The sequence below is a fragment of the Dermacentor andersoni genome, chromosome 3, assembly GCF_023375885.2.
Source record: "Dermacentor andersoni chromosome 3, qqDerAnde1_hic_scaffold, whole genome shotgun sequence".
Classification (NCBI taxonomy): Eukaryota; Metazoa; Arthropoda; class Arachnida; order Ixodida; family Ixodidae; genus Dermacentor; species Dermacentor andersoni.
The window spans coordinates 214877763-214901866 of NC_092816.1; the positions used below are offsets into that span (position 1 = coordinate 214877763).

At 48.2% G+C, this 24104-nt stretch overlaps 1 protein-coding gene across 1 annotated transcript in view; it reads left to right on the forward strand.

Annotated features, from left to right (window-relative positions):
- Positions 1-22797, forward strand: part of LOC126535824 (testis-specific serine/threonine-protein kinase 1-like) — a gene marked incomplete at its 5' end in the record, with an annotated part of 42070 nt that extends 19273 nt beyond the window's left edge. Inside the window, 2 exons of the mRNA XM_072286993.1 lie at positions 16437-16663; positions 22663-22797. Coding sequence (XP_072143094.1) covers positions 16437-16663; positions 22663-22797 — 362 coding nt within the window. The remainder of the gene's footprint in view (positions 1-16436; positions 16664-22662) is intronic.
- Positions 22798-24104: the final 1307 nt, after the last annotated feature.

A 24104-nucleotide genomic window follows, 5' to 3' on the forward strand; every position in this document is an offset into this window, starting at 1 on the left:
TCTCCTGCGATAGCTTAGTGGTATCCTGTCTAACGGAGTTACCACCTACTTCTATTGCACACTCGTTAATGATGCCCACAAGATTGTGGTTCATTGCTTGAGCACTAAGGTCCTCTTCCTGAGTTAAAGCCGAATACCTGTTAAATAAACGTTGCCAGGTTCATGTTCCGATGGCGGCCTGCCCGGAGCGAGGCATTCTTAGCACCCTCTGCTGCGTCGCTGGTCTGACCGCCGCCGTGTTCAGTTGCTTCGCAGCTGCTGGGGACTGAGGGCCGGGGTTTGATTGTTGTGTTCCAATAGGGAGGTTGTGGCCAAGTACTGCACCAGGGTGGCCAATCCTGCTCTGGTGAGGGAGTGCGTTACCGGCTCTGGTCACCGCGATCAGGCCAGACTCCAGGCCTGTTTATGCAATTTTATCAACACGCGGATTTTTTTTATCCGGTGATAAATTGCGCGGCACCGGGATTCGAACCACGGACTTCTTGCACGCGAAGAGGGTGTTCTACCTCTACGCCACCGCTGCACTCTGTAATTGATATGTTTGATATTAAAGCAATAATTAAAACGTTCAAGTAATTTTTTTTCAAATTAGAATCAATGAATAATTAATACTTCGTGCTGAAAAAACTACTGGCGGTTTAATACTCACGACAACGGCTACTATGCAGTGGGTAAGATTTCTCTAGAGATCTTGGGTTCTCTTTGAAATATTGGTCCGAATTAACAGGGACACCCTGTATATTGTCGCAGCCTAGTACAAGACGGGAAAGCCGGCGTAGAGGACGTATGGAAGCACTTTATCAGAGCAGTCAACGCGACGTCGTTGTCGTCTCTAGTTTTTCACTCGCGCGCTACTTCAGCGTGGTTCCCATCGCCTGGCACATACCCGCGGTGACCATATAGGATGTGACAATATGCACCTGGACATTGCAGTCACGTCTCTAGGCGCTACACGCACCGTTAAAAGACAAGCTTCTTCATGAAAACAATCCCTGGATCTTGTGGCCACATTTACGGTGAGAATACTGAGTGTTATGCCAATAAACGGCTGAGAGAGCACTAAAACAAGTTCCGAAATGGTGCAGTTGGGCACTGACTTGTCAACGGTCATGACTGCCGGTACATTCCGTATTTTCGTAACTCTTGTATAGTTTATCCTGACACGGGCCAATATGGTTTCATGATAGCAGAGGGTCGTGGAAATTGAAAGTGATGACATAGATTCTTGTCGCATACTCGATTTTGCTTACTAGGAATGAAACAAGATTTCAATAGGGGGCGCAGGACTGAAATTCTTGAGGTTTGGCACAGCGCTAGGCACGTGGTGGTGTAAGGTTTATGCGTTTCTCTTTCTTTCTTAATGCATATACCTGCGAACGATTTTTATATTCATGGCAGTTAATGCTTGCGCCCATGTTTCGTTACTTTCTCGCTTCATAGTACTATGTTACCTTACAATCTATTGTAGTACCGTAGCTCTCGGGTTTCGTCTCTCTTCTTTGTCCGTGTTTTTAGTGTGCGCTGTAAGTTATAATAAAACCGTACAATATTGCTGGAGCTCTCACTTTACAGATTTGCTATGTTGGCGATATTACAAGTATAGATATAGAAAAATTTATGCATGATTGTATTACGAAGATTCGCTATTTTTGTTTTAAGCCTCGGCTGAGAGTGGACGAATTTTCTTCACGTTTGTCCCCGTACACGCTTGGAATGTGTTGTTAATACCACTCCGCGCACAGCAGCCTTTAGCGGTGAGGTGCGGCCGCACATGTTGCCGTTCTCATGCATTCTGGTGCGCGCTTCAAGAGTACCCCTCGCCGCTGCACGCCATGCCGTCAGCGCTGGCGCGATATTATTAAAATTTGGAAGGGTGTAAACCAAAAGATAATTTTTCTCACCAAAAGATAAATGGAGATACTTGAATCAACTATTAAAGAGGGATACCAAAACCGAGAGATTCACAAGAGTCATTTGGCTGACAAAAACTGGCCGCTGCTTTCAATGAATTCTTTTTCCATGTAGGTAGAAGCTGCTACAATGCTAACTTTTCGTCTTTTCTAGGTAACCGAACACCACAGTCAGTATATTTTGAGCCAACAGACGACAATGAGGTATACTCTACCTTTAGTGCTTTAGGCGATAGCTCTAGCTTAGACTCATTTAATGTCCAACACAGGTCGGTAAAATATGGAATATCCTTTCTCGTCCTATGCCTAACACATATATTTAACACTGTATTGATCGCAGGACGATTTCCCGCAAATACAGCTAGCAAGAGTTGAAGCCATTTATAAGGAAAGTGACCGGAATATATTGAGTAACTCTAAGCCTATATCGATCCTTCCGTATTGCTATAAGGAACTGGAACAGATAATTCGCTGCTTTCAGCATGCTTTTTTTTAATCAAGCACTGTGTAATTACTGACCTTCAGTATTTTACCCGGAATAGATCAACAGACCACGCACTACTTGATCAAAAACAAGATATACTAAATAACTTTGCATCCTAACGGCTCACATATGGCATGTCTGTAAACTTCAGCAAGGCGTTCGAAACGCTCAACCACGGCAATATTTTCGCTAAACAAGACCTCTATGGTGTACGGGAGCACGCCCTTAATATTGTTTCGCGAAGGACGAGTCAGTAAGAGGAGCAACTATTTACATGTTATATTTACAACAGCAGTTGCAGCGCTGACTGGTTAAACTCGCAGCGTGAGCCCAGTTCGTTCTTCCTCCTCTTTTCAGGAGTGATGGCACGCACGCACCTAGTTCAAGCAATGAAATACCACACGCATGCAGCATATTTAATCGGCGGCAGAAGCGACGTCCCGGAGGGTCTAAATGTCATGACTGGGAGGCTGACACTGCTTCAGTCGTGTAACGTGCACGATATCACTGGACTTGGAAGCAGATGGGGTGTCAGGAGGCGCTCTCGTAGGTGGTGAGAGTCACGGCACGAACCACTCGGTATGGGCCAGTGTAACGAGACAGAAGTTTTTCTGGCAGGCCGACCTGACGCGACGGAGACCATAGGAGCACCAAAGAACCAGGCGGGAAGTGCACGTCTCGGTGTCGCCGGTCGTACAAACGCCTTTGGCTCTCTTGGTATTTCAGAAGGCGCTCACGGGCAATTTCCCTTGCGTGGGCACAGCGGGCGATGGCGTCAAGTGCATATTCACTGGTCGGTGCCCCGTAAACAGGGAGGGTTGTGTCGAGGGGCAGTGCTGGTTCTTGGCCGAACAGAAGGAAAAATTGGGAATAATGGGCTGTGTCGTGGCGTGAGGAATTATAAGCAAATGTGATATACGGTAGAGCGAGGTCCCAGTCAATGTGGTCTAAAGAGATGTATCTTTTGCGAGCATGTCTGTGAGAGTGCGATTGAGACGATCCGTGAAGCCATTTGTGTGCGGATGGTAAGACGGGGATAGCTTATGCCTCGTGACACATTACTGTAGGATGTCCGCGATAAATTTTGATAGGAATGTCCGGCAACGGTTTGTGAAAAGTTGTCGCGGAGCTCTATGTAATCAAATCACGTCGCGTAGAAGAAAATCGGCGACATCTGTGGCGCAGCTTGTAGGAAGCGCTCGGGTGATGGCGTAGCGCGTGGCGTAATCCGTGGCCACAGCGATCCACCTGTTCCCAGAGGTACAAAGAGGAAAAGGGCTAAGTAAGTCCAAACCAACCCGAAAGAATGGTTCCGCGGAAATGTCGAGCGGCGGAAGGTGCCCAGCAGGGAGCGTAGATGGTGCTTTGCATCGCTGTCATTTTTTAAACGCAGCTACGTTTCTTTGAACGGAGTGAGCAAGCCCTGGCCAAAAGAAGCGTCGGCGGATCCGTACACCAAGGTGACCGGCAAATGGGAGGTCGTGAAGTCCGTGGAGAACAGCTGAGCGAAGGTTTTTAGGGATCAGAAGGAGTAATGCAGGGCCGTCGGGGCAAACGTTGTGGCCGTAGAGTACGCCATCTTGAAGTGTGAATAAGCGAAGGGAACTGTCGGCAAGTGACGATTCCAGGTGGTCAATGATACGCAACTACGGGTCACGGCGCTGCTCGAGACGATATGGAGCAGTGGAAAAACAGAGAGAACACAGGCGTCGGTGTTAGTATCAGACGTGGAGGTCGCGTCTTCGAATGGGTTGCGAGAGAGGCAATCTGCGTCATGGTGTTGGCGTCCCAACTTGTAAGTCACTGGGTAGGGATATTCTTGTAGTCGGAGGGCCCAACGACCAAGCCGGTCAGTAGGATCCTTGAACGACGATAACCAACAGAGCGTATGATGGTCTGTGATTACTCAGAAGGGTTTGCTATATAAATATGTGCGGAACTTTGAAACAACCCAGACGAGAGCAAGGCATTCGCGCTCGGCAACCGAATAGTTGCACTCTGCAGTTGTCAGGAACCGGCTAGCGTAGGCTATAATGCTGTCGTGTGCGTGTTGGCGTTGAGAAAAGGCGACGGCGATCACATAACCACTGGCATCGGTTCAGACATCTGTAGGTGGGGGCGGGTCAAAGTGGGCCAAGACCAGTGGATTGGGGAGAATTGTCATAAGGCGTGAAAATACGGCAGCCTGAGGGGAACCCCACGTAAAAGGCACGTCTTTCTTCAGAGGTTCAGTGAGTAGTTGAGCGATTGTTGCCAAATGTTTCACGAACCATCAGAAATAAGAACAGAAGGCCAAAAAACTACGGACGTCTTTGACAGACTGAGGTACAGAAAAAGCCGTTACTGCTCGAACCTTCTCCGGCTCGGGTTGTACTCCGGAAGCATTGTCGCGATAGCCTACACTGTAATCTGTCGGCACCCGAAGTGGTACTTCGAGGAGTTTATTTGGAACCCAACCTTGCGGAAGACGCCAAGGATAGCTGCGACGCGCTCAAGGTGCGTATCAAATATAGGAGAAAACACAACGACGTTGTCGAGGTCACAAAGGCAAGTTGACCATTTGAAACATTGAAGCACTGAGTCGATCATCCGTTTGAACCTGGGGGTCATTGCATAAACCGAACGGCATAACCTTCAATTGTTTAAGGCCAACTGGAGTGACGAAAGCGGTCTTTTCTTGGTCTTGCTCATCGACAAAAATCAGCGAATAACTAGAGTGAAGGTCGATGGTCGAAAAGTATTTGGCACCGTGCAGACAATCACGAGTGTCGTCGATTCGTGGTAAAAGATAAACGTACGCTTTAGTATTTTGGTTTAGGTGGGGCTAATCAAGGCAGAAACGCCACGTGGCATCTTTCTTTTTGACGAGCACGACCGGCGACGCCCATGGTCTCGACGAGAGCTCAACAATGGCTTTGACGAGCATCTTCTTTACTTCCGGCTGAATAACTTGTCGCTCTGCCGTGGACACACGATACTATCAGTGGTGAATGGGAACAGCATCAGCAGTGTTTATACGATGCTTAACAAGGGACGTATGACCAATTGTTCGATTGGTAGTGTCAAATATGTCGCGGTAGGAAAGCAAAAGGCGATATTGGGCGTCTGCTTGGTCAGGTGCGAGGTCCGGAGCGACCATGGGACGTAATGGGCCTTCGAGGTTGAAGTCATCCTGCAGGTAATCAGTATGAGATGTAGTCTGGAAGCGTACAGTGAGGGGCTAGTTGGTATGACATTTATGAGAACAAAGAAAAACTGCGCAAAAAAGGACAAGACAAGGAAAGAACCACACGGGTCGCGGGTAAATTCGGCATACAGGTTCTCTTTTCGGCACCTTGTAAGCTGTCCAGTCTGTGCAATTTAGTTAGACCTGATAGGAAAAAGAAAATCGAGTGCTGCACTAACCACAGGAACAAGTTTGTGCCCTGTAGAGCGAATGTCATCTATAAGATTCCGCTGAGTTGTGGCAACGTGTACGTTGGACAAACAGGCCGCTGCATTAATATTAGATTGTTAGAACATGCCAATTCCCTAGATGATTCTAGAGGACAGCATCTTCCCAAGCATTGCAAGACCTGCAGGCATGACGGCAATGCTTGTACCCCACTTTTCGGCAGGACTAAGATTGTCGGACGCGCAAGGGATAAGAAAGAGCGTGAAGTAATCGAAGCTTTAGAAATTGCGAGATTAGGGCCTGATAAATGTGTTAGCGAAGCTTCCACACATTTGTACCGCAAGGAGTTGACGTTTCTAGGCTTGACCACATGATAGCGGCATTGGGCCTTTGTGGCTGGTGCGCATGCGTTCTGTTGTTGGTGGGAAAGAGGCGTTGGAGCATTAAAACAGTTGTTAGTCTGCGCCCGTGTAGTGTGGTTCTTTCCTTGTCTTGTCCTTTCTTGCGCAGTTTTTTCTTTGTTCTCATAAAAATCAGTATCATCTGGAGCCACGTCGGCCGCAAAAGCAGTGACGTGGTCGTCTGTCACTGACCGGAGCGTGGCCACCGCTATGCCTTAAGTTAACACTTGCTTCGTCAAGCCAAAATTGATAGCGGGGAGACACATAAGATTAGCGGCAAGGCTTACGACGGAGTGTAGCACAGAGATGTCGCGCGCCAGGAGGATATCACGAATAGGTGCGACGACATAGTTGCCATCAGGCACGGTTGCCGTTGAGGCCGATTCGACGGAGGTTAGGGCTTTTGGAGGTAAGCGAACAAACGCTGTAGTGCAGATGGTGTACGATTGTTTAGGGCGAAGGTTTGGAAGAAGAGGAAGCTCGAGGCACAGCGTACTGGTGGCAAAGTCGATGAGGGCAGAATGCGACGTCAGAAAGTCGAGTCCGAAGATTAGGTCAGGAGGCCAACTGGTCAGCACGGTGAACAGGACTGGAACCTGGCGGCCAGCAATACCTATGCGAGCAGTGCACATACCCCTGACGGCAACGGTGGGGCCATTGGCGACGCATACGGCTCTAGTAATGCCAGGCGTAAGAACCTTTTTTGAGGCGATGACATAGGTTAGCGGTCATTGTGGATGGGTTGCAGTATCAATTAATGCCGCCAACGGAACACCATCTACGTCTACTTCAATTAGGTTCGTATTGGTGAGGAGCGCCAACGTAGAATTTGGACACGAAGAACGTGATGCAGGCTACCTCTAAGAGCTGCAAGGTGTAGTTTTCCCTCCGTCGGTTTGGTGGGGAAAAGCTGCGAGGTTGGGGTGACGGGGAGCGACGGCGTTGAGGCGATGGCGATACTACGGGTGAGCGGCTGTCAGGGGCATCAAAGTAGGGTACAGACGGCGAGGTGAATAACGGCGAGCGTCGGCGTATGGGCGAGGAGCAGGGAACGAGCTCCAGTACAGCGGCATACAGGTGGTGCGGCAGTGGTGGGATACATGACCAAAGCGGTGGCAACGGAAGCAGATCGGTTTGTCATCTGAGGTTCGCCGTTCTGCAGGAATGTGTGGTCTGGGAGCGAAATACCGGTCATTACAGGTTGTGGACATGGGAATGGGTGCCGAATCAGAGCAGGAGAGAGCAGGCGGTAGGGATGCGAAGGTTTGAAATTTGTGGGTTGACAACGGCTTGACTAACGGAAGTAGTGGGGGGGGCCCTGGTAAAAGGTAGCGTCAGGGGGTCTTGAATGAAGGGGGCTGGACTGGCCGCTTCAATCTCACGGCGAAAGATACGTGTGACGTTCTCCTGAAATGGTCGTGGGGTGGTAAGAGCGGAGCAAAAGGAGGTGGCAGGGGTGTTTGGGAGCCGGGAAAACTGTGGGACGACGCGGTGGCTTTTGGCTACCTCGAAGCGGCGGCATTCATTGACGAAGGCGTCAACGGTAGAAACGTCGTTATTGGCCTCGGGCTCCACTACTGGAAAAGCTGGCGCTACCGTCGGCGTGACGTGCTATTAGGGATCACGTTGACATAGCGGCCGCGTCGGCTGCTTCGGGAGCGCCGAAGCGAGCTGAAAAGGAAAGTTTAAGTTCCCTCGTACGCTGCGGTCCTCATTTATTGGCGAGATTTTCTCGCTTCTGGTGTCTCCTTTACAACGATTGAAAGCACTAGAATAGGTAGTGGCTGCCTTTGAAGGTGCGCAACATGGTAGGCTACTGCTCTGTGCCGCAGTGCCGGACGTAGCCCGGTGTCAGCCTTATTCATACGTAGCCGTAGAACAAGAACCTGCGTGAAGCTTGGCTCGCGAAACATAAAACCGGCAAACAGTCATCCGCTACAACTCGGGTATGCAGCAAGCACAGACGCGAGGAAGATTTCTGCTTCGGCGCCGGGTCTGCAATGTTCGAAAAACGCGCACTGAGACGCTCGCCCGAGTCCGCTGCCCGACTAATGTCATGACGGTTTGGTCTATGAACTTGTCGATGCTATAGATACTGGCAAGTTCACTGGAGTGGACAGGGAGCGGTAAGAAGCACATAAAAAAAAAACATGGCATATGGTCATGTTTGTGCTATCACTTAATGCACTGGATTACAAAAAAAAGAAGCAGCGGGAAATCGCACACTGAGAACACCGATAAACATATAGTGCGACGCAACTCGAGAAATAATACTAAAACGTCCAAGAATTTAGAAAAATAAAGAAAATTGAATCGTCGCGACGTCCGGCACATCAGTCCCCGTAGGCGTCGAAGTCTCTTCAATGAAATTGTTTTTGAACAGCTTTGATAGCGCCCACGCAACATTGGTACTTGTAACTGTAATATGGTCATATTCTGCGGCCTAAAGCTCGTGGCACGGTGCGAAAACGCGCACGCCCCGAAAGCGAAACAGTGCGCGGACAAGCATGCAGACGCGCAGTCGGTCGCTGCGAATCTGTGCGATCGCTGCATTGAAGCTTCATTCTATTATGCTCCGTTTAGATATACAAACACTATAAGAGCATATTTCACATAGTTTGGTCTCGGCGTTTGCCCACGTTTCACGCAAGAAGCCGGTTCGGGAGCCTAAATCGCTGCGACCGCACACAGTGGCGTTCACTGTACGTATTCGGTAAGGAGATGGCGTCTGTAAACGATTCTGTGCTTTCAGTTTGCCCAAGATTATTATTTAGACAGTAAAAAACTTCTCTCTTTTCGAAAGTACTTACAGAAATTTCCGGGAGAGCTCCCGCGTGGTGTTTTCAGTGAGCGCTGACAGCAAAACCTATGAGGAGCGCTCCGCGTGATCCCTCATACTACGCCAGCGAGGCGCTTCCGATAGATGGCGATTCCGTAACTCCTCGCCGCCAATAGAGGAGCGAATTGAAGGCGTCGCCGCGATGCCTTTTAGAATATGGCCCGACTTGTCAACCTTGGTCATGTGCTCGTCGACTTTCCGGCAAAGCGCGAGCACTTCCTGTATGTAGGAGACGTACTATTCGATCGACGACTGGACACGGGGGGCTAGCTCTCTTCGCGCAGCCTGTTGGCGACCTGACGGGTTGCCAAATAGGTCGCGAAGCCGCTCTTTAAAAATGTCCCAGCTGGAGAGCTCGATCTCAAGGGTGTGAAAACAGTCACGCTGTGTCCCGTCCGGATAAAAGATCACATTGGCAATTATGATGGCAGGGTCCCAGTGGTGGCTTTGGCTAACACGCCCACAGATGCTGATCCAGTCGTCGGCGTCAACGTCATTTTGGGCGGGGAATATCCCAGGATCACGAAGACTAGGAACCGTAACGTACGTTGTGGTTCGCGCCACAGGTTTAGTTGGAGACGGGGTTGCTCCATCGGAAGCCATGGCTGACAAGATGACGATGCGGCCGCTTCGGAGCTCCGCGGTGAGGACGGGGAACGTTCCACCATCCCCACAATGTTACGCGAAGGACAGTCACAAGACGGGCAACTGTTTACAGGTTATATTTGCCAGAACGGTTGCAGCGCTGACCGGTTAGATTCACAGCGCGAGCCCAGTTCGTTCTTCCTCCTCTTTTCTCGAGTGATGGCACCCACGCGCCTCATTCAAACAATCAAATATCACATGCGTGTAGCAATACATTTAAATTCTACTTAAGCTCCCGTTTACAATATGTAGCAATTGGAAAGTATTCGTCTGAAGTCCTCCAAATAAAAAATGGTGTCCCGCAAAGCTGTTTATTGGGACCTCCGCTCTTTAATATTTATGTCAATGAAACTATTAACTTTATTAAAAAGGTAAAATTCATTATGTATGCAGATGATACATCCCTGCTGTTTCTTCTCATAACGTTCTTAATATGACCGACACTGCCAATCTGGTTCTTTCGTTGGCAAAATGGTCATTGTTCAATTCGCTAAAGATTAACGAAATAAAACAAAGGCAATGATTTTTCATCCGCAGAGCAAGTACATATCTAATCCACCGTATCTAGTCTTATCAAGCCTTATATAATAATATTATCGATTATGTTGATGAATTTACTTCTCTTGATGTAGTCTTTACTACTGCTATGACATACGACGCTCACATAAATAAATCTTGCACTACTCTTTCCAAATTTATCAGCATTTTTTGATATAACAGACGTAGTTTACCCTTCAAGGGTAAGCTGAGATTTTACTATGCTTTCATTTACTCATACCCAAATTGCTGGTTTCTAGTTTATACTGCGCTTTCTTTTACTCACACCTAAATTACTACTTTGTAGTCTGGGGTAACACCACTGTTTCTAACGTTGAAAAATTCTTTGTTCTGTTTTTACTGAACCTGTATAGCAGACCCAAAGGCAAACACCGTTTGAGCACGTTACTGCCAAAGGCGCGCGAGGCAGCCGGCGACGGGCCCTTACTACGAAACGCCGAAGGGCAAGCGCCTGTGGGAAGACGCGCAGAATGAGGGTGCTGGAGAAGAATGAGAGGCTGGAGGGCTGGAACCCTTCTGTGCCCACATGCAGGGGCAACAGCGCAGGCGCGGACACTTCTCCCGGCCTCACGTTTACGAAGAACGTAGCTGCCGCATGATGGCATTACACGCAGGAGGACTTGGGTAGCGATCACTTGGAGATCGAGATCCAGTTTGTCGCGGTACCACACTACCACCATCACGGTCATCGGGGCGGCACCAAGGGCACTATCGGCACTATCGGCTGGTGAAATGGGACGCGTTTCGCAAAGTCGGGAATAAGCATAATGGCGGCAGCCAGGTAATCGATGACACCAAGAGCTGGACCGCGACGCTCAGGGGGGAAGTTAAAGCGCCAACGCGGGATGTCCCGCCAGAAGCTGACCTAGAGGTGATAGATAGTAAACGCCTACACATGTGGGAATCCAAGCGCCGCCTGCAAGATAGTTGGACGCGTCAACAGCACAATGGAACGCTACGCAGGTGCATAGCACGGATAAGCAGGTACATAGAGGACCACGCATTGCAGGTATGCAAAACGCAATGGGAGGAAACGTGCAACGGCATGGAGAACCAGCTAGGAATGGTCAAGACATGGCACCTCCTCCGACATCTTTTGGATCCTGAGGAGACCAAATCAGCGCACGCGCGTAAGATCAACAGGCTAGTTCACGACTACGAAGGCACGTCCGCGAACTTTCCAGAACAGTGCGAACCCGTTACGTCAAGGAACCTAGCTCCGTCGCGCATCTGGCGTACGCGGGGGAGTGTAACGCGCAGCCACATGCGGACTTCAGCGTAGCAAAGGTGAGGGTGGTACTGTACAAGCTGAACGAAAAATCGGCGTCGGGCCCGGACGGGATCACCAATAAAACGCTCCGTAACTTCAACGACGAGTCAATAGAACGGCTGGCGGATTACATTAACGTATGCTGGAAAGCGGGTGCGATACCAAGAGCATGGAAAACGGCGCGTGCAATTGTGATCCCAAACCGGGCCAACCGGTACAGATCGACAACCTTCGACCAATATCCCTGATGTCCTGCGTCGGCAAGGTCATGGAACACGCGGTTCTCGCTCTTCTTACGAACTACTTCGAGGACCGAGGCATGCTACCGCACATGACTCTGTGGTTTCGTCGTAGCCTTTCTGCGCAGGACGTCATGATTCAACTCAAACACCCCATCTTAGAGAATCGCACGCGATCCACAAAAGCAATACTCGGACTCGACCTCAAAAAGGTGTTGGACAACGTAAAACACACCGCCATACTTGAAAGCATATGAGCATTGGGACTGGGCGAGAGAACGTACAACTACGTACGGGACTTCATTACTGGTCGCCGAGCCCTAATAGTGATCGGTGGACTGGAATCGCAAGACATAGACATAGGTCGCACGGGCAGGCCGCAGGGCTCCATCATCTCGCCCATGCTCTTTAACGTCGTGCTTCTTGGATTACCCCCGAAACTAGCGGAGACAGAAGGCCTCCACAACAGCTTGTGCGCCGATGAAATCATGCTCTGGGATGCTGAGAGAAATGATGGCAACGTAGAGCAAACGTTGCAGGCGGCTGTCGACGTGGTGCAGGAGTATCTCCTCGACACAGGCCTCGAATGCTCCGCGGCCAAATCGGAGTTCCTGCTCTACATACCCACGGGCCGGAGCCGCAAAACCAAAAACGCCGATTCCGCAGACGAGCGCACAGACAGTGACATCCGACGGCATCGCCATCCCACATGTTCACAACATTAGTGTACTGGGCTTGCAACTGTCGGCCAACGGCAACAACCACGAAACCGTACGCAGACTAGAGCGTGTGGTCGATGAAATGATCCGGTTGCCGAAACCTATCATAAATAGAGATAGTGTAATGAGGAAAGGCAATAGGATCCGCCTGGTACAGGCGTTCGTAACCAGCCACATAGAGTACGTCGCCTCCTACCTCAAGTGGCAGGTGACCGAACGTAAGGTCTAGGCCGCCTCATCCGCCAGGCGTACAGAACGGATTACCGATCAATACCAGCACGGATAAATTTTGCCGAACTAGGTTTATACAATACCCTAGACGAGATAATGGAAGCGCACAACATCGCGCAATACGAGCGTTTGGCAAAAAACAGTATCGGACCACACATCCTCGAGACGCTGGGAATCAGCTACCACACGCAGCAGGGCGAACAGGTCGCGATACCCACACCGATTCGCGAGCGCATCGTCGTTTCGTCGTCGCCCAAGAACATGCAGCCGACGCATCACGCCGGCCGGCGCAACAGGCGCGCGTGAGGATTGCAAAATACGGCCGCGGCAAAGAAACCGCTCACGTAGAGGCGGCCCGTTATGAGCGACGACGCGGTTTCGCAGTCGGAATCACGGACCGCAGCAGGGGCTCTATTCTGGACATTGCGCCATTTTCTTCAAGGCGTGACGCAGACGCGACGCCTTCAATATGGCGCTGATGGCCCCGTTTGCTTTCGTTTACTTGACGTTTTGCCTCAGAAACATAAGTGAAGGCACCGAACCTAACATTCTTGGTAAAGCAAAACAGTTTTCCACCTTAGTAAAAAATAAAGCAGCTAGTTCAAAGCCCACGATTACTCCATCACAAACGCTTCTCGCTGCCATCGTCTGCTTCATTAGCTAGGATGCGTATACCCGGGAAACAGAATGAGTCATCGTACGTTGGCCCTAACTCGCTTGTTTTCTATATTGAGCCAACAAACGCGACTTACCAGCGGTGATGAGTGCACCTTCTAGGCCACGTTATCGCCATCTCGCGAAACACATGCGACTCAGCACGCCTCGGCTGGCTGAGAAACGGCCGACTATCACCGATATTGCAGGTATCGGCTTGCGCAACACAATTGCCGGCGCTGCCATCTCTTGTTCACTTCGCTGGTTACTCGCACCGCGGGAGGAGACTTTTAAGGCGCCGCCTTATGTACATTTCTTTTTATAAATTAAAAAAGACACTGTTGTCATAACTTTTGATTGTGCGAAAAGTCGATCTTGATTACAATACAAACGCAGTTGTGAAAAGTGGACAACGTTGCGGAAAGTTTCATATGTTGAACCAATATTATTTCGTATAAACGCGTTATATTAAAAAATAATGACCCAATACACAAATGCCAACACCACCCGAGACCGATGACACACTACGAGCACGTGTTATGAATAAAATATTTGCATGGCGCCAAACGACGGGGGAAATGTGGCGATAGGCATTCCTCTCGGCCGTCATTGCATATGGCTGCTCCTTAGCTTAATTCGCGCGGCTAGTCGCACTACAAGTTATGGCGGAAAATCTCTGCAATGGCGGCCCAGTGCTACGTCATGCCACGCCAAATTGACGTTTGCGAAACTTCCCTTCCTGTGACGCTCCCCACACCATATTCCTTCAGCCAATCAGCAAGTTGGCATGGCGCATATCTTGCATCGCCACCACATATTCACGAAATTGCAGATACACTCACTTCCTTTCCTTTTGAAGCGCTAACGTCGCAATATAGCCGCCAAGGAGCAAAAGAAAAATGAATTAGTCGATAGAATTTGCGGCTGACGTCACGTTTGGTCATCTTGATGAAAACGCGAAATTACATTTTCCTAAACTTCAGTTCCCCTGCACAAATTACAAAGCACGTGAGCTCTCGGCAGCCAATTAGACAGTAAACATCGCGGATAATGGTGGCCGTGCAGCCGCCATGCGTGTCGAGAATAGCGCCCCGGAACATACGTCGCGAGCTCGTCGACATGCACGGAAGAGACGGAGGCGGCCGAGAAGGCGGCAATAGCCCTCGTGGTAGCCTCCACGGACACCGAGGTGATAATAAGTGACTCTGAGGCACCGATACGCAACAAAACTAGTGGCCGGATCTCCCGGGAAGTGGCCCGCATTCTCCGAATTCAAGAAGGCAATGTTTGCCTCAGAAACGACAGTTTCCGGGTGTACCCGGAAGCTGTCTCGGACTTACACGCCGGCGGACGCCGTGGCTCGGATGCCGAGCCGCGCCGCCCGCTGGCAATCCCGACGCCTCGCCCACCGCGAGGATGCGGGAGTGGACGTGGGGGGATCGCATGACTACTTTCAGAGACATCACGCAACACTACAGACTGAACCGATGTCAGCACCCACCACCGCACACCAAACTAAACGAGAAACAGGCGGTTGCCTGAAAGCAATTGCAGGCACACGCATATCTGAACCCAGCGATCCTTCACCCCCTGCTACCCCCAATTTATTCGTCCGACGATTGTAAAGCATACGGCGCCAGAGTGACGCGGCAGCACATGCTGTGAACATGCACCGGTAGCGTGCACTAGGAGTCCCCGACGAATGGGGTAGACATGGCAGTCTCGAAGCGATGGGGGCGCGTTAAGAGGCGGCCCTGTTAGGCACGACCTCGCTGATCAATTGTGTGCCGTCCGGCACACCGAGGAAGGTGCTCATGCCCTAGGACTCGAGGCCGTCACCTAGGCTTGGTTGCTTATGGCCCAACGTTACCCAAATAGCCGGACATTCAGAACGTTTTCACTCACTCACTCAGAAAAAAATGCTCCGGATAATTGCCGATACACCCTACGATGCCCCAACACTTCCCCTACGCCTCAAATACAAAACTGTTGGTGCAAGGAAATTGTTTCAATACAGGCCTGTCTGTTTTTACAAAAAACGATAGCAACAAATGATCCCTTTCTTACTCGCATAGTAAAACTCACCCAGGATATCACGCCATATGAAACTAGAAAACGCCATACTTGTGCATTACCTCGATGTAGAACTAACTATGACTTCACAATGTTGATGTACTATTTGCATAAATGTTTAAACACTGAATTCGATGATAATTTATTCTATACGTCATTTTCTGCTATTCGACACTCATTCGTGACTTAGCTGTTTTCGACACTATAATCTACAGCATTTGAATTTCCCTTTGTTATTATAATTTTACACTGTTTCACGTTAGTCCAAATATTTTTCGCACCCTGCTGCTTATATGCGAGTATTCACTACGTAGTATAATTGCATTTGAAGTTCCATATATCATTGTACAAAGATCTGCGTAACTCTTGCACTCACATTGTCCGAGATACTTCATTGCACTACACGTATTGCACTTTATTATTGCTGAACGTTTTCTTTTTTTTTCTCCTGTCGCAACTGTCAATACCGTTAAATGGGTTCGAGAGCTTTGTCAAGCAGTCGTATAGACTGCTTTTTCTCTCTTACGCCCAGTTTGTACTGCTGTACGCTCTACAAACTGAAATAAAGGATTTATTTATTTATTTATTATTTATTTATTGTTGATTGATTGATTGATTGATTGATTGATTGATTGATTGATTGATTGGTTGATTGATTGATTGATTGATTGATTGATTGATTGATTGATTGATTGATTGATTGATTGATTGATCGATCGATCGTCTGTGGCCGCAAAAATGCTGATGTCCTTTTTGTTCTCGCATTGTGAGTTAATATTTCGAATGTTTTTTGTACGTCCTTTGAACGTGCACTGATAGACGGTTAAAGCGTGCACTAAATTCTGTATAAGTCACACGAATAGGCGTTAAGAGTTTTCACAGTTGTCCAACAAAACCTTATCGTATTTACAATCTATCGTTCACTTTAAGGTAAGCTTAAATCTTGTTTGTACCGAAGGCGGTGCATGCGTAACAAAATTGAAATTGGGCCAACGGTCGCGTAACATCATATCATGCAGCGGGTGAAGGCGGCAACCCCAAGGAGTTGAGCACCACATTCTGCGGCAGCGAAGCATACGCTCCTCCAGAGGTGCTCCAGGGCATCCGGTACCGGCCAAAGAAAGCGGACGTCTGGTCACTTGGTGTCATACTATTCGTCATGGTCACCGGACTCCTGCCATACGAATCCGAGTGCGTGCCCCGCCAAGTTCGATTACAGATGACACGCACCCTGCGTTTCCCCCAGGTACGTAGTGGCCATTACAGTTATTTGAACATGCTTGTTTGCCCAGTGCTCTGGTAGATCTTACACTGCATACGGGTTCTAACATTTTACGGAATTAGGTTAGCTGCATTAGGCACAACTTAACGGGATCACAATATAGTCCATGAGAAGGGAATTTTTTTACACATCCGCATTTTTGGTCTTTTTATGGGGAACTTGCAAAGCTTCTTTTATCTGAGTTTTTGCGGTACCTGGGGAATTCTTTATAGCCATTTGAACGATATCGTTGCAGGGGTCTTAATCTGGACTTAACATCTGGACTGTGGGAGTATTCATGAGGAGCTTAGGGAACTTTTTATTCCGGCTTTGAGCACGAGAGCTGCAGGATTTCTGTGAAACGTTGGGAGTTATTCCTCCAAGCAACATCACCCTAAGTACTTTAGAAGGTACCAAGGGGGCTTTTTTTTAAATGGCTTCGGTATTAGAACTTGCTTCTTTTGAGAATTTATAGGAGGAGTTCTAGGAGGTACGCACATATTTTTGGAGCGGCTTGGCTTCTTGAGGGAATTTTTAAGGAGACCATTAGGAAATTACTTTCGCTCTTTGTGGGAGTGCTTAGGTGTAAATGAGGGAGCCACTGTTTACAAATTTTGATAGCTTTGCCTAAGGGTGCTCTTGTGGATAGTTTTGGAATTCATTTTTTGTTTTTATGGCAACATATAGGAGAATGTACATTAGTTGCTCTTCAAACCTTTAGGGAACTTTGTTTTACTTTGTCTTAAAACAATATCTTGGGAGTGCCTTTTGGCTCTCTTTCGGAGATTTCAGAGAGATCTTTGGAAGCTTATTATGCTCGTTTGGAAATTTTATGAGCTCTAAGAGAGTTATGTGTGTCAGTGTTTGGGTCATTTAGGATGTCTTAGATGTATGAGAAAGTGATGAAAGCTCTGGAAATTTGGTACATTTCCTCAATAATATATGCCTGAGATAGTACACTCAGCGGTTGTTGGCATAATAAAAGTTAAATTATCGAATAAATCAAATATACCGAAGCAAACAATTTTGACAGGAAATTCAAGGATTTGGCAAGCTTCTGTACAATTGGAAATTCAGAAGTGCACCCAAGGCCAAAATTGTGTGGCTCAAAACAGCATCACGAACTATTTAACAGTCCATGTATGCATTACAACAGGCGATACTTGTTTGTGTAGGCAAACGAGCGTGCTACAAAGAATGATGCAAAGGATGTCAGACAACGCCAATGACTCAAAGAGAAAATTAAACATGTTGAAAATATTTTTGTATACCTGTGCCAATTCTAATTCATATCTACACACAACTCACTACCACATGTCATGCTTTCAGGCAATTCGCAGCCGCAGAGAAAAAGAAAACCCAAAATAGCGCACCCCACTCTGAATCGATTTGTTTAGCACTGTGCTTGGAGCACAAAATTCCCAGCCATTGAACACGAGAGAAGTTCACAGCAAGATGAGCATAATGTGCTAATGATAGTCAAGTAGGTGATGCCTCATGTTGAAATTAGCGATTCGGCAAGATGACTAGTCTTTGTCAGGGAAACGAAATGCAAGCAGATATCTTCAGCTGACATCGACAGGGCATGCGTAGATATCCGTACATAGGTGCTTGTTGTGATGACCCATGTCGCAAGTTGGCATCAAAAATGGTCAATAAAGAGTGACGCTTCCACAGCGGCACACACCTAGTGGCGCATACACCAACTGGTATGAAAGAGGTTCATTAAAGAGCTGCATATACCCCCAAAGGTGCATAACTAGCGAATACGTATTGTGGTTCCAGGGTCCCATCCAAATTTACAGAAAAATAAGGAACCTCTTGAAAATCTCTTGCCTCGGAATGCACCTCGCGTTATATATGTGACGTAGGCACAAAGACCAAGTCGACTCTCACGAATTATATAGTGGCAGCAATCTGAGTGGCTTGAGGAAACTCCCCAGCTTGCACACACCTCGCACTCCCAAATAAACCCCTATGTTGAGCATTTCAAGTTGTCTCACTCTACTGTGCTCCTTCTCCTACATCTCAATGGAGTCGAGAAAACTGAACCATGTAAGTGCTGCCACGAAAAAATGTTGTTGCCCTAGCAACGACAAGCCTCCGTGCTGAAAAAAATGTCTCCGCGTTATGCGACACTTTTTCGAGCACTGCTGATCACCTTCAGCTTAGCATTGCCTAATATCAAATTAAGCGCCAATTCAACTGTCATTTGCTTAATACTGAAACGTGAAAATTATGCAGGTGATCAATCAAAATATAAATCAGGAACCCTTAACAACACCTGTAGTGTGAAATTTACACACAGGCAAAGAGGCCAGCACTTAGCCACCAGAGCCCACATAAGACTTCATTAGGAACATTTTTTCTGCACAAAGCCCTAACACACTCACCGCAGAGAGTGTTGCATGGAAACAAGCATGCAGATCAAAAAGTAGGCATATGTATTTTCTTCTACCACACGGCACATGAAGATCAAGGAAGGCGGCCCGGTGATGCTGTGCAAGCAGTGGTGGCCTTGTAAAACGAAGGAACGAAAAAGCCGTGGCTCGTCGAGATGGCAGTGCATGATAGGCAACATCCTGGAAAACCACGCAATGGATTATGTACTACTGTACTTGCAAACTAACGTCATATCACTAATCCCGTAGTATCAAATGATTTCACAGTGCTAGACCATTCAATGCCACAACACTAAGCGTGTTTTGGCCATCTCAGGTTTTCTGAAAAACGATAACCAATGACTGCGGTTGCAGACTCCACATACAGAATGTTGTACAAGTTTCGCAACATGTGAGGATCACTATTATCTCGTGGTCTGAGGTTAAACATCATGGCACTCAGAAAGGCGCGAAGAAAAAGAAAAGAAAATAAACCTTATTAATAAGAACGTTACGGCAATCTTGGTTGTGGTGGCCTTAGGTGGCAGCTCGAAGTCCTTAGACTCGGGCAGCCTCTTGTGGTTTGCCGGATGGCCCAGAGCAGGTTTTCCAGAACTTTTGAGAGCCGCCTCCCAGGGGCGGCGAAACCGATCGGGAACGTCGCCGGCGGCCCCTGCAGCCGGGTCAGCATCGGGAAGGATTGAGCTCGAGGTTTCCTTTACGCTGGAACGGGCAACGTTATGCACGCGTCATGAACGGTGGCGGTTTCAGTACCGTTGTTTCCGGCACATTCCCAGAGCCTTTGTGGCAGCGTTGCTCTGTATCTGCACACTTTGCACGCATCAATCGGGTATAATTCCGGGTAACAATGGTGTAAGACGACCGGGATAGGGTAGGTGTGTGTTGGCAGTAAGGGTAACGTTATGGCCTCGTTCCTGTTTAATTTATCGTGCGGTGGCTGGTATGGGCGTCATTCGAGTCTAGTGTTGGGTGAGATCTCTGAACGTGGTCAGGCGATCGCCCCAGGCCCATTGTGATTCTTGTTGTTGCTGCGTATCTCTCATAGTGTCCCGATCCCTCACATCCGATGCCCCGTCCTCGGGGCGGATGCGGCGGCCTCATAATCTAAGCTATATATAAGGGTTTGTCATATTCCACACATTTCTCTATCACCTGATTGATAATGTGAATAAGGTCTATTGTTGAGTAGCCCTTACGGAATCCTGCCTGGTCTTTTGGTTGACAGAAGTCCAAGGTGCCCCTGATTCTATTTGCGATTACCTTCGTAAATACTTTATAGGCAATGGACAGTAAGCTGATCGGTATATAATTTTTCAAGTCTTTGGGGTACGCTTTCTTACGGATTAAGATTGTGTTGGCGTTCTTCCAAGATTCCGGTACGCTCGATGTCGTGAGGCATTGCGTATACAGGGTGGCTAGTTTTTCTAGAACAATCTGCTCACCATCCTTCAACAAATTTGCTCTAACCTGATCCCCCCCAGCTGCTTTCCTTCCCCCTTTGCATAGTTCACAAGGCTTTCTTTATTTCTGCCGGCTTTACTTGCGGGATGTCAAATTCTTCTAGTCTACCCCTTCTTCCATTATCGTCTTGGGTACCACTGGTACTGTATAAAAATCCATAGAACATCTCAGCCGAACTATCTTATCCTTATAATGATATTGCCGGCTTTGGCTCTTGACGCACACACCTGATTCTTGCCTGTTCCTAGTTTCTTCACTGCTTTCAGGCTTCCTCCGTTCCTGAGAGCACGCTCAATTCTATCCATATTAAACTTCCTGATGACACCTATCTTACGCTTGAGCAAAACGTGAACAAGGTGAATGAAGGAGCCAACGTTTCGACAAGTCCAGACAGACAAGTACGACAAGTCAAGACAAGGCCTTGAAGAAGACAAGTCCACTTGTCGAAACGTTGGCTCCTGCATTCACCTTGTTCACGCTTTGCTCATCGTCTTGAATTTCCATCTCCCGCATTCCCCGTGTTTTCCCTATCTTACGCTTGTTGATTAACTTGGAAAGTTCTGTCAGTCCATTTTAAGTGTAGGGTTAGAGGCTTTCATATATTGGCGCTTCTTAATCAGATTTTTCGTCTCCTGCGACAGCTTACCGGTATCCTGTCTAACGAATTTACCACCGTCTTCTATTGCCCACTCCTTGATGCTGCCTATAAGATTGTCGTTCAGTATAGTGTATTTTATTTTGACTTTACCCATCGCCGATTCCACGTCTTCATAGAAGCTTTTGATTTCCTGGACATCATGACTGGATGTAGGCGCGTAGACCTGTACCACCTTCAATTTGGACCTCTTATTAAGTTTCACGAGACATGCCGCCCTCTCGTTAATACTATAGAATTCCTATATGATACCAGATATATCCTTATTAATCAGGAATCCGACTCCTAGTTCTCGTCTCTCCACTAAGCCATGGTAGCACAGGACGTGCCCGCTTTTTAGCACTGTATATGCTTCATTTGTCCTTCTAACCTCACTGAGCCTTATTATATCCCATTTATTGCCGGTTAATTCCTCCAATAGCACTGCTAGACACACCTCACTAGATAACATTGTAGCGTTAAACGCTGCCAGGTACAGATTGCAATGGCTACCTGTCTGGATCCAGATATTCTTAGCACCCTCTGCTGCGTTACAGGTCTGACTGCCACCGTGGTCAGTTGCTTCGCAGCTGCTAGGGGCTGAGGGCCGGGGTTTCATTGTTGTATTCATATTGGAGATTGTGGCCAAGTACTGCACCAGGGTGGCCAATCCTGCTCTGGTGAGGGAGTGTGTTACCGGTTCTGGCCACTGGGATCAGGCCGCCCTCCGGGTGTGTTTAATCAATTTTATCAACACGCGGATCTATATAGACGCGGAAACTTTCACTCACGAACGGATGGACAGACTCTGACACCGGAATTTCTGCGAGACGGAGCCCATACCGCTAATGGCGTTTAGAAATAATAATAAAGTGCACCCTGCACTCATTTCATCCACAAAAGGGGGGCATCTATGTGGGCACACCTCGGCAGCGCGCTTCGAAAGTTACTGCAGCGCATTTCGTAAATCTTACTTGCCTCAAAAATCTTCCTTCATTTATCTGCGATAGATGTGTTTTACTGATCACTGATCACAATATAGAATGATTTCTAAACGGTTTTGACCTCGTAGTTTTCGAATCTCACGTACGCAGGCAGCTGCGAACTCGGCTAGGAAAACGAGGCGTTTCGACGACCTCTGAAGTGCTTACTGGGACGTAATCTTTTCGCATCACGGTCAGAGTTCTGGTCGTTAGGACTAAAGGAAAAATATTTCAGCGAGCCGGCAAAATTTGCCCTAATCTGGACCCACACTGTACGTGCGGTTACCCCAGAAGTTTAATTCGTTGCGTAAGACATCGTTCGGGCAGGTCAGTGAGCTTGAGGTATTGCCGCCGAGACCTTATTTTCGGGACGTATTGAATGTGAGTGATCATTACTGTTAGTATGCATCGAGACATGCGTCGGGCAACCCAAAGCCATTACGTACTAACCTTTATGTTGCGCTGCTCCTCTAATGTTTCTTGCGGCGATCTTATGCTGTGCAGGTGCTGCCGCTCAGTTATCAACTAAAGAACCTCATCAGGGGTATGCTAGAACCCGTGGCGACGCTTCGCAGCTCGATGGCTCGCGTGCTTCGACACCCGTGGGTCCGGATGTTCCCCACTGCTATGGCGGAGTGAGCATGACGGGCGTCCTTTATGAACTACATTGGTTAGTTGTAGTGCACATGCACACAACTGGAACGGAAACCACAAATACAACTCCGGTTATAGACTGAAGGGTCATCCTGCTGCTGAATAGACGGGATACACTTTTGCTGGCTGTCACGGGAAGGTAGCACCCACCCATCAGTATTCAAGATGGATTTATATTATTGTAGAATAACCGGCGCACCATCAGCGTTACAGAATGGGTGCCAACAGAAGGGGAGTGCAGTCGAGGACAGCAAAATACTAGTTGGAGTGATAAAATTTAAAGAAGTTTGCAGGCACTAGTTAGAATGGGTTGGCGCAGAACAGGGGTAAATGGAGATCACAGTGGAGAGGCCGTCATCCTGCAGTGGACATAAAATAGGCTTGCTGCTGCTGATGAAGATGAACTGTTGTCTCATGTCAGCTCTTATTAGAGTGCAACTGAAGCCTGTTCTGCGCACGAGCTACCAGAATTACTAACATGGCTTTCTTATTGTGATAGCAATATGAAGACAGTACCTAGTACTTTTGACATTGTCATCGCCTTGAGGTCGAGTATAACATATGGAGGAAGCTGAAGCTTCGCCTTTAAGAGTGGAAAGCAATAGCATTGAAAGATCCTGACTGCTTGTGACACTTCCCGGCAACTGGAGCGTATGAGACCGTAATGTTTACGGGGAAGCGCTGGCCGCGAACGCTATGCACAAAGGCGAGCTTTGTGGTAGAAACACGGCCCCTTGCGTTGGCCGCGATGCAGTGGAGGCGAGCGCCAGCTGAAGGTATTGGAAGGAACCGGGCGCGCCACTCCGTGTCCCCAAAACACCCATCGCGCCGGCGCGCGCAAAATGGCGCATGCTGCGGCCGGTTTGTGTGAAGGGGGTTTCCTTGAGTTTTCGCATAACAGAATTATGTTTTCTCGTATAGTTAAATCACAATCCGAGAGCTATCATGTTTGTGGGCCGTGTGCATGTCGTAGTTTACAATTTTTCCACGCTTTTTAGCACTACTCAGTGTAGCCCTAGACGACCCTCCCGTTCGCCGTCACCAGGCAGCTACCTGTCGCCTTAACGCCGCTTTCGTCGCTGTTTGTTGAACTTAGCAAGATCCTCCGCCACCGACGAAGAAACCGAAGAGACTATCTCGACGAAATAGCGACACACCGCCATCATGACGAAGCCTAGAAGCAAAGAATGCACCGACTAAAAACCTGACGACGCGACGTACCAGCCACACGTCAACATGACGCAGCCGTAATTCGACTCCAAGACCTAGCTGCTAAACAAGACAAAGAACAG